A 15,467-nucleotide genomic window follows, 5' to 3' on the forward strand; every position below is an offset into this window, starting at 1 on the left:
AACTTAATAAAAAAAAAATTTGTACTTTTTTTGTGTGCGTGTCTGTGTGTGTAATTTTGGTCCTCTTGTCTAACTCTGGCCTAATATGAGGACGTTGAGAACATTTCCTTTTAAGCAGTGGTGCTCTAGTTGACAAAAGACTGTGTGCATGACAATAGTGTCTAGCTGCTGAGCAGGGTCCTGACCTCTGACCCCAGCCTCACCAGAAGATCATGATTTAATCACTGATAATTACTATGAACCTGGTGCACTGTCAGAGTGAGAAGAAATGGGCTTACAGCTGCTCCACACGGCTGTGGAATTGCACTATTTCCTGCTCATGGATGGTATACAAAGTGCCATTTCTGACTGCATTTACAAAGTTAGTGTAGTTTTTAAATCATGCAAAAGTAGATTATTAAGCCTTTTTCAGTGTAATTTAGGCAATCTCATCTTTTAACAAAGTGAGTCTGGAGCAGCTTCGTGTCTAATTTAGTGGTAACATTTCAATTGCATGTCCATTTATGGAGGAGGTTACTCTACTGCTTTTTTAAATACATTTTTTATTTACATACCGGTATGTGTAATATTGAATAGTTAATTGGAGGATATTAGGAATCACAAAGCTGCAAAGAAGTTGTCAAAATGTAGATAATGCGTTTATCAGGCCTGGTTTCTGTCTTTCCATGAGTGAGTCAAACCAAACAAACTGAGCTGACATATTTATGTAATCACATTACTTGGGTGCAGAGGCCTCGGGGCCCTTTGCTTTGCTCTGTGGTGAGCAGCTAACCAAGGCAGCCATAGCTGGCTGTGGTTACTATAGAGACTAAATTATGTGTGTGTGTGTGTGTGTGTGTGTGTGTGTGTGTGTGTGTGTGTGTGTGTGTGTGTGTGTGTGTGTGTGTGTGTGGGAGAGTGGGAGAGAGGACCCAGACATGCCCTGCAGACTGGTCCCAGTCTTTTCTCCAGGGAAGAGACCAGACATGACCCCTGTGAGAGTCTCTTTTCATTTAGGGAGGAGAGATGACAGAGATGGACCCAAACACAACTGCTCCATGCTTCCCCCTTTTGGATTTAGTTGAAATGGAAAGGAAGTCAAACACTCCATAGGGGTAGTTGGAAAAAAAAAAAAAGCTTTGGCAGCATTAATGTAAGACAACCAGCTGTGGAAATGAGCCTTTTTTACGCTCTTTTCCTTCTTCTTCATGTCACACTTTAAAAAAAAAAAAATTCCCTCTCCTCTCATTTGGTGGCTGCGTGGTGAGGTGTCTGACAGGAACTTGACATGATAATGAAGGGGTGTGTGAGCATTCAAAAGATGAAACGTAGGTGAATGAGATAAAATGAATGAACAGATGAAAGCTACACATCGCAGAGTATTTCATCTGCTTTCACTCTGAATGCACCTGATAAAACCAAAGCCGCAGAATCACATCTGAGGAAAGTTATTATCAATATAATGAATGAATTCAATGATTTGATGAAATAATAACAGCAAGAACAAACATACAAATTAAACACTTTTTATTAAAAGGCAACACAACAAATGTCAAAGAAAAGTATTTTTGTGTGCAAGAAAAAATACAACTAAAACTTCAGAATACTGAAAACTTATCAACCATAACATTTAATAATAGAATTAAAAAAAAAGGCAGAGTTTAGAAGGAAAGACATCCATTTGCTGTTTCACCAGGACGCCACAGAGATTATCTAACCATCATCACACTGAACCACTGAACATGTGTCTCATCATGGAAATTCATTTGAAAAACCTGACAGTGAAAGCTGGTATTGTCTGTTGTCTACTTTCTACAGTCACCCAGAACTTGTGTTGGTGAGAGGAAAGAAAGAAAGAAAAAAATGACCCCTTGTGGACAATTTGCGCAAATAACCCAAATTGACTGAAGTTTCAGTCATTTGCAGAACAGTATTTGAACGGTTGATACTAAATTACAAAAACAACCATCCAGAATACAAAGTCACAAGGAAACTGCAGATTTAGCAACAAAAGAACAACAACAACAAAAAAAACCCCACAAAGAATTAGCTATTTAAAGACACATCCAAACAATAGACTCATTTATTACACACCTCACATATTAAAAATACACATAAGCTTTGTAATATTGACAGTATGCACTAAATAAATGAAGCCCTTCAGAAAAGTAATGTTTTCATTTGATTGATTTTTTTCTTTCTTTTCGTTTGACAAATATATCTTTCTTTGGCTGTTTGGCTGTGTTCTATTGCAATGCATAGGCTGGCTTCGTCAAACACTTTGGTCTTTGGTTGAATCAGGCTACAATGGGTGTTTCTAATGACGTTACAAAACACATGAATTTGTTGTGATTTGGAGGAACGATACAACAGAATATAACCAGAATGGAAAATATTTCCACAATCGACTCAGAAAGAATCAAAACAGCACTTTAATTTTTGGGGGGTTGAAAATGAAGTGAACACCCTGAAGTGATCATTACTTAATAAGGATGGAGTGCAAACTCTGGTCATTTTCCATATAGCTATAGCTGTGAATAAAGACAGAGCAGTGGCTCTGGCAGTGTCAAATATTGCATGCAAATGCACTCTACTGTATTCTCCAGCAAAATATTCTCCTCATCACAAGTCAGAGGAGCAGGTTTTAGAGATAGCACTAGAGATTTCCAAAATGTAATAAACACTAAGTGTTTAGCTGTTTTACTTTATGAAACGTCTGGGCCTTAAAAATAACTGTTCAGAGATTGTTCCTGCCTAAATTGGCAATAAAATCTGAAACAGGTGACCCACAAATGCATATTTTAGAACTATTTGTGTATATAACAATTTTTGCATTTCAAAAAGGAAAAAAAGGGTATGTTAAATGCCCTATTTAATATACACTTTTTTCCAAAAGTATTTGCTTGCCTTTAGGTGCATATGAACTTGAGAGGCATCCCATTGTTTATCCATAAGACATGATGTTTCGCCCTCTGCAGCTATAGCAGCAGTATCTATTAGACTCTGCAGGAAGTTGCCAACCAAAGCACCTCAATGCCTGCTGACCCTGCTCTGTGATTTTTTTGTTTTTACCTGCCACTTCTTGCCTGAGTAGCTGTTGTTCCCAGTCACTTCCTCGCTGCTGTAATACTACTAACAACTGAATATGTAACATTTACTGGTGAGGAAATTACACAGCTGGCATCCTGTCACTTCAACCATGCTGGAATTCACTGAGCTCCTGAGATTAATCCACAATCTTCACAAATCTTCATAGCGATAGCCTGCATGCCAAGCTGCTTGGTTTTATACACCTGTGGCCATGGAACACCTCATTCAATGATTTGGATAGCTGAGCAAATACTTTAGACAGTATAGTGTACCATGGGTTAATCTTTAATTTCTTCAACTGTTGAAGATATGAAGCTTTTAGCATATTGAACATTATCATATGAGGAGGATAATTTTTTAAAAAAAGTGGTTGAGACAAATCATTTGACAAACTACAGCCTTGGTGCTGTTTTAAGGCAAAAAGTAATGTTTGATTGAAATGATAAAATGTCACATTTTGCATCGATTTCTAAGTTGTTATGTTTGCAGCAGACACTTCTCTACAGAGGATCTTTTCCTACATTATAGATTGTGCCTGTCGTTCAAATTCTATCATGACGACACACGCCTTCAGATCTCGCATGAACATCAATCTATCCACCCATCCATCTTCTACACTGCTTATCCAGTTCAGGATTGTGGGGCACTGGAGACAATCCCAGTTTATACTCGGTGAGGGCAGGATAAACCCTGAACAGGTCGCCAGTCCAGCATGAACAAACACAAATATGTACTACAATGATTTGAAAAGTTGTATTTAAAGTCCCTTAAGAGGCCTATCTTGAATAATGCCATGAAAGAATACAATTCAACAGAGAATTTGAAAAAGTGTGAAAATTTTAAAAAGAATTTGTTCACAGGGACATTTCCTTATCTGAAAAAAGGCCAGACTGTCATTTGTTTGACGAGAGAATCCATTCAATTTGCACAAACACTGAGCCGATCAGACAGTTTCCTGCTGTGAAAGCCTTTACATATGAGGACAGGGTTTGAAGAGACTTGAGAGATTCAGTTGGTCCCACTGCGCTGGTGAAGCAAACTTCAACATAGGCGGCAAAAAAATATGGACACATTTTTTTTTTTTTTTTGAAGAGCTGCACACAGAAAACTAAACCTAAGCGAACAAAAAAGCTTGTGTGTATGCATATTTCTCCTTATGAGGTCAACAAGCAACTGATGCTGTGAAGAATCCTCCACTGCCCAGGAGAGACCAGCTCTGTACAAGGCAACAAAGAGAGGCCTTCCTCTCTGGGGTGACAGCGACAGAACGACCCCATCTGGTTCTGCTGGGAAATCTCTGCCAAATGGGAGGCGATGGTAGACCGCCGCGCACGGCTATCTCTGCCAGCCGTCGCTCATCTCTAACTGCCGGAGAGGCTGCCCTCCCTCCTCCTCGTCTTGTGGGTACCCAGCTTTGGGAAGCTCCTTTGTCCCATTGGCTCGACGGGTTTCCGGAGGGGTATGGCGAGTGGAATCCGGGTTGCTCATTGGGGAATGCCTCCTGAGGTGGTGCAGTGGAGGAGAGGGGGGCGAGGGCATATGTTCAGGGGAGCTCTGCTCTGATTTGATGCTGAGGGTGAGGGGGGGCAGATGTGGAGAGCTTGAGGAGCAAGACTGAGAGGGGAAAGAGCACCCTCCACTGGACATCCTTCAAACAGCAACAAGCAAGAAAACATCAGGTCAGTTCAAAAGGGCTTCGGAGGAAATGCCGACACAATTCAGTATAACTGACAGCCTTCACTGCACTGCAAACGGGATATCTTGAATGCACCACTGTAAAATTAGCGATTATATTGCATTTATGAGGAAACAATGTGATATTTAACTGTTTGTCTCCTCCATTTCAATTCACGCGACTTAGATTTTCATAGATTTTTTTTGGCTGTAATGAATATTTTTTTGACACTTAAAACCTTCTGGCAAATAATAGTTCACAGTTTCAAATGGCACAATTTTCTGACGCATGATTTTGGTCTTTATTGACACATTGGACATTTTATGTCTACCCTAACATAAAATATACTTACCCTGCATTGTTGTGAGGCCCGTGGGGCTCCTGAGGCGTCTGTGCTGCTTGCCAGGGGTTCATTGATCCTCGTTGTAAACTAACAGAGTGATAAAAACCAGGCTGGCTGTAATCTGAAAGGAAAGCAATGGACAGTACATTAATCAAATATGATGAAGAACATGAGTGAAATGCAGATTTATAATAAAATATTGCATATTGCAAAAAACACTAGCTTTACTACAAAAAAAACTTGGCATTTTCACTACTCGTGTGTGAAGTAAATGTGACTGAAAAATATTACAATTACAATATTATTCAATTTCATCTTGTTACAGTCATTTAGCTACATGAACATAAGATATTTACTTTGAAATCAGTACGTTTAATCAAGAAATATTATTTAGACAATGTTTCGGTAATTATTGTCAGTTCCTTTGAAAACATTATTTATATGTGTATACACGTTTCTTTCTGTGAGTCTCTCACACATCTTAACTTGTTTCTTCTACTAAGTTTCTCCCAAAATATTTCATGCAGCAAATTAAAAATATATTTTTGAATTTACTGCATTTATTTACTGTTTTTGTTTTATGTTCAACTGTTATGCCAGAAGCAGACATGGCCCAATTCTGGAGCTGTAAATTGCAATACATGATGTAAACTTACAGAGTCATCTGTTTTCACATTCTTTGAAACGACGTTAAGCATGGCTGTTGATTCTCACTGTTGATTTTTTTTTCTACTAACTTATAGCAAAAATCTCTGCAGACATTTTCCCAAGTTTACATCTTCTTATTCATCACTACAGAATACATAAATTAGAGCAGACATACCAGAAGCCCCCGGAGAGGGAAGACCATAGCCTCCCAAACTGTGAGTCAACAGGCCTGCTTTTCCCATGGCCACCATGGAGCTGCCGCTGTGCAGGCCCTGGTACAAGAGACCCCTCTGAGGAGCAGGGGAAGAGAATAGTCTGAGTTTGTAGCAATACAGTGATGTAAAAGCTCACACAGTATATTGAACTGTGATAAAAAAAGGTGTGAGTGAGTTTTAAAAAAAACCTGAGAAACTTGTACAGGACAACTTATCCCAAAGACTTCCTGTTTACTTCGGTACAATTATACAATCTAATGATAGCCATGAAAACTGCTCTGCCATAAACTGAGCCTTTACCAAGGTAAAAATTATTCAGTCTTAGTTGAAACTGTAAGACAGGACTGACAATGTTGATTTTCCGGTTTTATCTGGACTGCATCAAGAACAAATTGTCGTAAGACTCTAAATTCAGTAAAAGAACTCAGGTTGTGGAGATGCACGAGAAAAAAAAAACAAACAGAATAAAACCCAGCATGTCTTACATTCCCACAAAATGACTAAACTGGAAGATAACAGCTACATACAGCAGAGTTATGGTTAGCACGCGCAGCAGCCATGCCATGATTAACGGCCTCTGCTCGCAGGCCGTCGGCGCCCAGGTTGAGAGGAGGAGGGCTTTTTATGTCCAGAGCACGGTTCAGGTTGCTGTGGGACAACACAGAGTAGCCGATACCTAGCCAGTGAAAGAAAGGAGCAGGAAGTGAAAAGAGACCTCGGCTTGTTTCACCCACAGAGAAATATTCACCCTCTGCGTTGCACTCTTCACCTAGTTTTATTGCAGTGTACATGAGAGATCGGAACAAACTTCTTTTAGTGCCATGTTTGAAACAGCATTTGATCTTTACAAAGCAGCCAGTAAATAATAATACCGGTGTGAAATCTGCATCATAGGAGCAAGTTTAATCCGATTCAATTCTATGCAAAAAAAAAGCTGCATAATGCTGCCTCCAGATGGACTACCAACGTGAACAAACAATGTGTGATGATACTATAAAGAACTTCAAAAGATGAACACTGTCCACAGTGGCTGACATGATTAGGAGGTGTGATACTTTCTGGGTAGAAACCAAAGAACTGAATATGACCGCTTTCACACTGGTGGAGGGCCAGTTTCACAAAACAGGCTAACTGCACGTGTGTGAATTAACACACACTTCCTGTGAGTTCACAGGTGGCTGACAGCACACACGGGAGGTTTTATACTCAGAGTATTTTGTTGCAAGCAATTTAAATGGCTTTATGCGCAAATGCATTCGTTTTTCCAAGACATTGCTTTTCTCAGATGCAGCACCTTAGTGTTTACTTGTTTTTATTTTAGACTGCATTTAATTTGCACCTTCCTCGCTTTTTTTTATCACACTGTATCCTGCACTATATTGTGTTTGTGTGACATGAGTAAAGAGTGTCGTCTGAAATGTCTTATACTATCTGTCATCAACATAATGACAATAAGTACCAACAGATTTTTGTGACAGAATCAACCCAATTTATAATGTTCTCCAACAGCTTAAAAAGTACTAGCCTGTGTACACACACACACACACACACACACACACGCAGGCATCCACAGACTAATATATTGCAAACAGATCCTTTGAGGTGTTGCTTGATTCAGCTCACCTGAATGCGGAGACATGAACGCAGGGCTTGCAGAGCCGGGTCTGGAGCTCAGAGGTTTAAAGTTTGGGGGTCTGTTGGAGACCATATTAGATCCAGACGAGTTGGAGAAACCGTTCTCACAGCCTGCAGACATCAGGAGCTGTGCCTCGGATGAGAGCAGGGTGGGACCCTGAGGGACACAACACGTCCTTGCTTTATCCACAGTGACAAAAGCCGCAGTGTGCAGAACATTGCATTTAATTGGTTTTCTTCCTTTATAGTTGTGAGATATTTGCATGTGTTTTTGTTGAATGTGCGAGAGCAGAAGTGGAAGGACTAACGTAGAGGCGCTGACGAGCCACAGAGAGATCCATGCCCTCGCTGAGAGGACACTGGTCGGCCACCACCTGCATGCTCTCTTCACTGTCAAGCTCTGAGCTGTCGAGACCGAGGCCTTTCCTCCGCAGAGTCTGATGCAGAACAGAAAGTGCACACAGAAAAGTACCCATATTGTTAGAACGACGGTTTAATACCACAAGAACACCAGGTGAGGTAAGTTCCCTCAGAACGCAATGCTGTGTGATAGGTGATGATAAAATGAAACGATGAAAAACTTCAGAACTGTGTGATAACTTCAATACTAATTTTAATTATTTATCAGAAAATGAGCGTCAAAGCCAGTTTGTACAGTACCTCCAGGATGTCAGTGTTGGTGCGGCTCTCGTGTGGCTCGCTGTACTCGGTGTACTTCAGCAGAACCTTATCCATGTCTGTGCTGGCGTACTGGAAGAGACGGTTGGTGCTGTTGAAGATGATGAGGGCGATCTCACAGTCACAGAGCACGCTCAGCTCGTACGCCTTCTTCATCAGGCCAAACTTCCGCTTAGTGAAAGTAACCTACGTCAAAAAATGCGGCAATGTAACTTCAGCTGATTATCACAGTTATAAACAGTACCTAACATATGTACGACTTACACTGCACTCAATCTTCTCTACGTAAAAGCACAAAGCATTCTCAAAAAAAAAACTACAATTACAATTTATTTCAGACATGTAGATTTTTTTAACACATTTACATACATTCATAATCATATACAGAGTTCTTAAAAATGTAACCCTTTGCTTTACAGCTATAGTGCATATAAACCCACTCATATGTGCACAAACAGTGATTATGTCTAAATAGGAATACAAGTAAAAAGTCCAAATGATTAGTTACTTTTTAGCTATATTTAATTATACATTAAATAATAAATACAAAATAATAAACACTAGAATCAATTTACCTGTCCAAAATATTTAAGTTTCAACCCTTATTAGACAAACAAAATAGTCTACAGAAAATATACCAAGGCAATTTGTTTTGTAACATATGTAGTTATAAATCAGGAGTTTTCAAAGTTTAAACAATGAACATGTTGGATAAGATTGAAAAATAATAATAATATGAATTCTTATCACAGACCTACTCAGTCCTGACTTAAGTATGACTAAAAATAAACACCTGAAAAAAACAATCTTGTAAAATTACCTAAAATACTGAAGAGTATGAATGAAAAAAACTTGTAGTGGATAATCACTTAAAACAAATAAATGTAAAACAATCAAGTCATTTTGGGCTGATCGCTTCTGAATTCTATCAGTCTTGGCAGTTAGGTTTATTGTTTTTTGAAAACCATTTCACCTCAGAAGGTTTTACAACTCCATCTACTCTCGGACGCTTTACACAGATAAAGAAAGTCTCACAAAAACAAACCTTATCACCACAAGACATCCAGCCTCAGAGATCAGATAAGGGAAATAAATTGTGTTTACCTACACACTGAAAACACTATAATACATTTTTCCAAGTTGTCTAAACTCATTTCTAATGTGTGACTGATTGGAGTTTTCATAATGCTAACAGAATAATACTTGTGCCCTTTTACCTTTACTTGTGCAAATAACTGTCTATATGATGCATCGAAGGCAAACCAAACATTTCTCTCACATGATGGTATTGTGGCCGTATTGTCTCAGTCTCAGTTGTATGAGAAAAACGTGGTACATAACTTCTGCACTGCAGAGTGATGTAAAGATTAAAGTGTGTATTTACTTTGTTATCAGATTTAACCACGTCACACTTAAACCTTCCTCGACTGTCACCACTTATGTCTTCGATTTGCATTTCAACTATATTTCCTCTTTCGTAGTGTGTGAAGTGGCACTAATGTTCAACGTGTGCTTTTGGCACTGAATAAACTCCCATTCAAAATATCATGTATACTGTTTAGGAATTAAAAATAAGCTTCAGAAATAGTACACTGTAGCAGTACTGACAACTTTCTGTCGCAAAATTTGTATTCAGAAAGGATACAAAGTGGATTTATCATCAGACAATCACAAAACGCTTTTAAATGTGTTTCACGTCCCAATCACATCAGCTTTGACAATGCATATAAATGGCCTGTAATGAATGGCTTTACCGAGCAAGTAAGCTGTCTGCATAGACTGACTGACATACTCAGGCTGCTGCTGCAAATGATGCAAAAACATTTGCTGCTGCATTCTGCAAGTTAAAGCTTGTGGGATGCCACTACAGTGACAGCCTGCCACTGAAAACACATTTAATGGACAGATGATTCTTTAAAAGCTTCATCAGGCTTCTGAAACCTTTGCAACTACAAACTGTGTCAAGAGTGAAGAGACAAAATATTTGGAAAACACAGTTCTTACACCTAAGTATAGTAAAAAAGTTAATGCTGATTTTTGTACAAGTGAAGAACCACAATGAAAAGCTGCGGATATCTTAATGTTCGGCTGATTTCTCTCAGAAATTCAAAAAGACAGTACAATTATTTTCAGTGATACAAAATCAGTCTTTGAGCATTACAGTGAACTCTCTGTATTCCTTAGGACTTTAAGAAAAAAAATGGAGAATTTACCGAAATCTCATCGAATAAATTCAAAATTAATCACCTTCCAAGAAAATCAAATGTGTTACATTTTTTGACAATAACAGTATAATAATTAGTATAACTATAAATAATCAAAGGCATATTGAAAATATGCTTTTTTTAAATATAAATATCACTTAAATACTGTAGTGCAAAAACATATTAAATACATTGAAATATAAAGTTAACAAAATCCTTTTTTCAACATTATAATGTGAAATCACATCAGAGGTAGGAAAGCAGAGAGTGCAGATCTCAGCCCCAGTAACAGCTCATTTCGAAAATATTAAAGAAGGTTTGTTTAAAAATCAGATAGTTCTCAAACCGGAGAAACCAAAGCAGCTAATATTTGGCATTTCTAGCCGAATATAATTAATCAATTATCACAATAATACAAACCCACCTGTCTGTTTCTCTGGTCAAGAATCCGAGAAATTTGAATCTTCTTTCTTCCCATTTTGTCTTCTTATCTGTACCTCTGTAAAAAAAAATGAAATAGAATAAAATAAACGCAGGTGTCCATTTGCACCGATAAAGCTAACTGTAGCATGCACTGTACTTAAGTTGAGTCTTATATTCTCTGAACAGAACAAATGCCCAATCATATTTCTTACACTCATTCAATTCTGGTGGGAAAATGTCATCTGTTTGGTTTTAGTGACTCAAGTCCCATCCCCTCGGTAGGGGTTGGGTGTTTATTTTTACCACCATGAGGCGATGCAGTCTAAAGTTAGAGTGACTCTTGCAGGGCCAGCAGTCCACGCAGACTGACACCCTCGCAGTCTGGGTTACCCCAGGCCCAGCAGCACAGTGCACGACTGCACCGCACAGCCCCAAGAGACGGGGTTAAAAATACAGTCCACGGTTCCTTTTAAAGGTTCAGCAGGCAATAGCTGAAAGCAAACAGAAGAAGGAAAACGGTGTGTTTTTGAAAGATGGCTGACACTAAAAGCCACCCACTCCTCTCTCATGCACAGCCAGGTCAGAGAAAAAAAGTAAGGATTAGAGAGGAAGAAGGCGAAGACAAGGATGGATTGCATTTTGGCTTGAGAATGGAAATTTTTATAATTCAGACCTGTTGTTTTTCAGATGTTTTTTCTTTTCTTCTCCCCACTTAGAGGCCCTGCTGCTGTTCTTACGTCACAAAGTCCATACAGAAGGAACCGCTTTACAGACACGGTCAAAGCGCTACGTCACTATACTCAGAAAACAAACACATTTATTGACTGTAAAGCTATACAATCAAAAATCAAATCCACTTTCTCTGTGCGCAAGTTATCCCCAGATCACTCCGTTATCAGTAAAACAGCTCTGCTAAGTGGTGGTCTGACTCCTGTGACCTGACCATACAGTCCTTCTCCAAAGCCCAGAGGAGTTCTTACTGGTTTTCCCCCTTAATACTGGATATGTATTGGACATCTCTATATTTAGTTGCCAGGCCCTCCTGAGCGGATATGGCGCCCGTGTTCCCACGACCCCTGAAGTGCCCGCTGTTCCTCAAAGTAAGCTTGGCACACAGGCATCTGGGGCATTTTTGGAAGAATCCACCTCTTTGCTGTCACGATTACCTTATAAAGTCCTACGATATCTGCTGGGCTGAGCATGCTGCAGAGACAAGACACACCTCGACAGTGACAGCTGAAGACGGGCTTGTCGCTATCACTGGCCAAAGACCGAGCACAGCCACAAATGAGACTACTGCAAACACACGGAAAACACTTCAGCATTGCTGCAATGGTAAAATATTTAACAGGTCCGCCTTCTTTTGCCATTTAGGTCATAAGTGGGACAATTTACTCCTATTTTCAATGCATGTCAATGCAGACACGAGGGGGAAGTGGGAGGTGTGTTCTAGCAGACAGATCTTTATCTCAGGGATCCTCTCTGCTTTGAAAGAAGTGACAACTATCAAGCAGCCATGTTAAAATGCATGGCTACCTGGACAAATATAGACAACCCCCCAAACATTGTGGCACAAGCTGAAGCACCTTGTGTGGTTTGATAGGTTTGCTGAAGGCGTCGAGTGCTCGACGAGCAGGAAAGGACTAGCTGTGTCCCACAGCTAATTCAAGATGTTCGACCATACGAAACAGCCATTTGAGGTTTGAAGCAGTCAGGTAGCATTTACCTCATCTTCAAAGAAAAAAAGCGTGAATATCTTTTTTCTTCATTACCAACAGAGGGTTGCAGAAGCTTTAAGATAACACAGTGAACGCAATGCAGAATCTCAGTCTGTCCAGTGACCATGCAATAACTGCACACATGAACGCTTCCCCCGGGTTCTCATGCTTCTTCAGGGAAGGACACAACCTTTGTCAGACGCCTTCCCAGAGGCAAGAGGGTGGAAAACAGTGCGCGCACAGACACATCGCGGGCCACCAGTAGCTCTGCTCTCTTTCACATACCCTGGGATCTTCTGGCTAGTCACCAGGGAGGTCACTGGGACAACAATGCACATGCACACAAAAGATCATATGTAAGCTGGAAATACAGAATTTTTTATTTTAGAATTGTTTTTTGTAATTATCATCCCCACACACATTTCTCTTTGACAAGCTTGTGGTTCATTCTGTTAAAACAATCAAACAAAAAGCTAAAGTAATGTGAAGCAGTAAAATTTCCATTTTTGAAAATTTTACTTGTGTCACTATGCTTTTAATGAACATGATTAACAATCAGGGAGTAATTTAGGAGGACACTGCTAATTTTTTATGTAGAGCAATGCAATATTGATCATTGGATATCTTTCTTGTTGCGGGAACTGTTTGCATGAGTGAAAAAGATGGGGAAAGTTGTGCACTGGTAGAAAATTGGGGGTTCTGCTTCATCAGCTTTCTCTGCATGACTCATTGAGAGCATTGTGGATTTGTTCATTTCTGAAACACAGAGTGAACATGTGCAGATCAGCAGAAGTTGCTATCGAGTTATTTGAGAGAAAATATGGATAATTACCAATGAGCAATGCTTCTCTTAACACCAACTATCATTTTCTGGCACAAAAGTGTTGAAGCTCATTTAAGACACGCAATTTAGTGAGGTTTGTTCCCTCAAATGTTTACCATTGTATGACAGCAACAGTTCTATCAAATATTACACTATAACACTAAACTCCAACTGTGGATAACATCGGAACCACTATATTATTTCTCACTGTTTTAGTAACATCCCAGAATCATCCCCTAAGAAATCTTATAAGACAACCCTAACTCCATTATGAAACAAAAATACATAAATATATGAAAAATCATTCAGACAAGTTTAAGTTAAATGGGGCAAAGATCCAATTTCAACTTTTGAAAAGTGCATGGCACTCATAGCGCTCATCCAAATCAAAACAAACATATTTTAAGAGGTGTGAATTCATTGCACTTTGCAGTCTAGCTAGCATCTCAACCTAAAGCATGAGTTGTTCTACTCAGCAGGTCAGTCACATAATGTGTGTGTGTGTGTGTGTGTGTGTGTGTGTGTGTGTGTGTGTGTGTGTGTGTGTGTGTGCGTGCGTGTGAGTGAGCGTGCGTGTGTGTGTGTGTGCGTGTGTGTGTGTGTGTCATCCTCGAGGTCAGACAGTTCATGTGCTCACTGGGCCTTTACAGAGCAATGGTGAGGAAATATTTGTCTAATTTTAACCGGAGATAATTGAATTGCCTTGATATTTTTGATTGTGTCAAAGAAGCAATGGTACACACAGGTGTGAGCTGCACATTGGCCATCTCCATAAATATCAAAACGTTTTGGCCGACTGACTGTATAAAGCTGCTTTACATCAGCTGATTAGGACGAATCTGTGAAGATGCATCTGTACCATACAGGCAGAAAACCAGCTGTTTGAGCGGCACTATGATTAAAACTGAATTTCCAGCAAAACAGAACAGACGATGTTGCATTTTAGGAAACAACTACATCAAGGCAATCATTATGATACTGGACAGAGTACTGAATACATGTGCATGCCTCCCAATGAACACAATTACTCAAGTAGTCACTTTGCAACCATTGGATGCAGCCTATATGCAATATCAGTGTTCCAGTCATTTCTCAGACAAACAGAAAGGTACATATCAATACAGCACGTTTACATATAATTGCTCTGCAAACAGATTTTCTCAGTTGAAATAATAAATCTATTTGTTGCAAAGGTGCAGAATAAAGTTTTAAATGTTAAATCAAATTGCTGCACATGTATAATAAAACTACATCAGTAATGCTTGCAGCTGGTTACAGATCTATCTATCTATCTATCTATCTATCTATCTGCTTGGATGAGTGATGGAGGTGTTGTTCAATTTCAAGTCCTAATAAAGTAGGAGTTATGCCACAGAGGAGGAAATCCCCTCTGCTTAGACTTTGACAGAGATTAAATCTGGAACAAATTGATGCATCTTAAAGTGGAGCCAGCTCACGCTGAAAGGACTCACATGGGATGTGTCTGTCTCCAAAGAGCGCGCGCTACAACGTGCTAAAAATAAAAAAAGAAAATGTAAAAATACATAGCTTAAAAAAAATATTTGTGATAATTACCGCTAATAAATTGCTGACGTCAGTCAAAACAGTCAGTTTAAGAATAGCCTGTCTGTGCCCGAGTTGCTAAGCACCCCTGTTTAATTTAACCTCATCTATAGGCAGCGTGCAGCTCGGCGAGACGCACAGCAACAGGTACTTTACTGGCAGCTGTGTCATGAAACTTCCCGCACAGGAAACCCCAGGAAACTTTGCTCAAACCGAAAAAAAAAAAAAAGAAAAAAAAAAAAAAGAAAAAAAAAGGGAGAGACAGAAACCAAACGCACATGTTTACCACCAAAAATAGAGCACGGGGTCTCACCTATTCCTCGATCTTGTTTTTGTCTCTGTTTACCTCTGAGCTTCAGCTGCTTGGTGAAGACGGTTCTCACAGTGAAGCCAAGCTGCAGATGAGAGGCGGCGTGAGCAGGAGGTGACTGGTCCTCTGCTGATGTACAGACATTCACCTGGGTCGGTAGCCG

The 15,467-nt window shown here is 39.6% G+C and overlaps 1 protein-coding gene across 2 annotated transcripts; it reads right to left on the reverse strand.

The window, feature by feature from the left end:
• Positions 1-1,531: 1,531 nt before the first annotated feature.
• On the reverse strand, positions 1,532-15,446 carry mef2b (myocyte enhancer factor 2b). Of its 2 annotated transcripts, none has more exons than XM_030083154.1 (9): positions 15,308-15,446; positions 10,892-10,966; positions 8,246-8,449; positions 7,894-8,022; positions 7,574-7,742; positions 6,478-6,626; positions 5,911-6,025; positions 5,097-5,208; positions 1,532-4,717 (listed from the first exon to the last, which is right to left on the reverse strand). In XM_030083154.1, the coding sequence occupies exons 2-9, from the start codon at positions 10,943-10,945 to the stop codon at positions 4,405-4,407; spliced, it is 1,245 nt and encodes a 414-aa protein (XP_029939014.1). In that variant the 5' UTR covers positions 10,946-10,966; positions 15,308-15,446; the 3' UTR covers positions 1,532-4,404. The 2 variants fall into 2 exon arrangements, with proteins under 2 accessions (XP_029939014.1, XP_029939016.1); XM_030083156.1 differs by having other exon boundaries at positions 15,341-15,410.
• Positions 15,447-15,467: the final 21 nt, after the last annotated feature.

The sequence above is a fragment of the Salarias fasciatus genome, chromosome 23, assembly GCF_902148845.1.
Source record: "Salarias fasciatus chromosome 23, fSalaFa1.1, whole genome shotgun sequence".
NCBI classification, from domain to species: Eukaryota; Metazoa; Chordata; class Actinopteri; order Blenniiformes; family Blenniidae; genus Salarias; species Salarias fasciatus.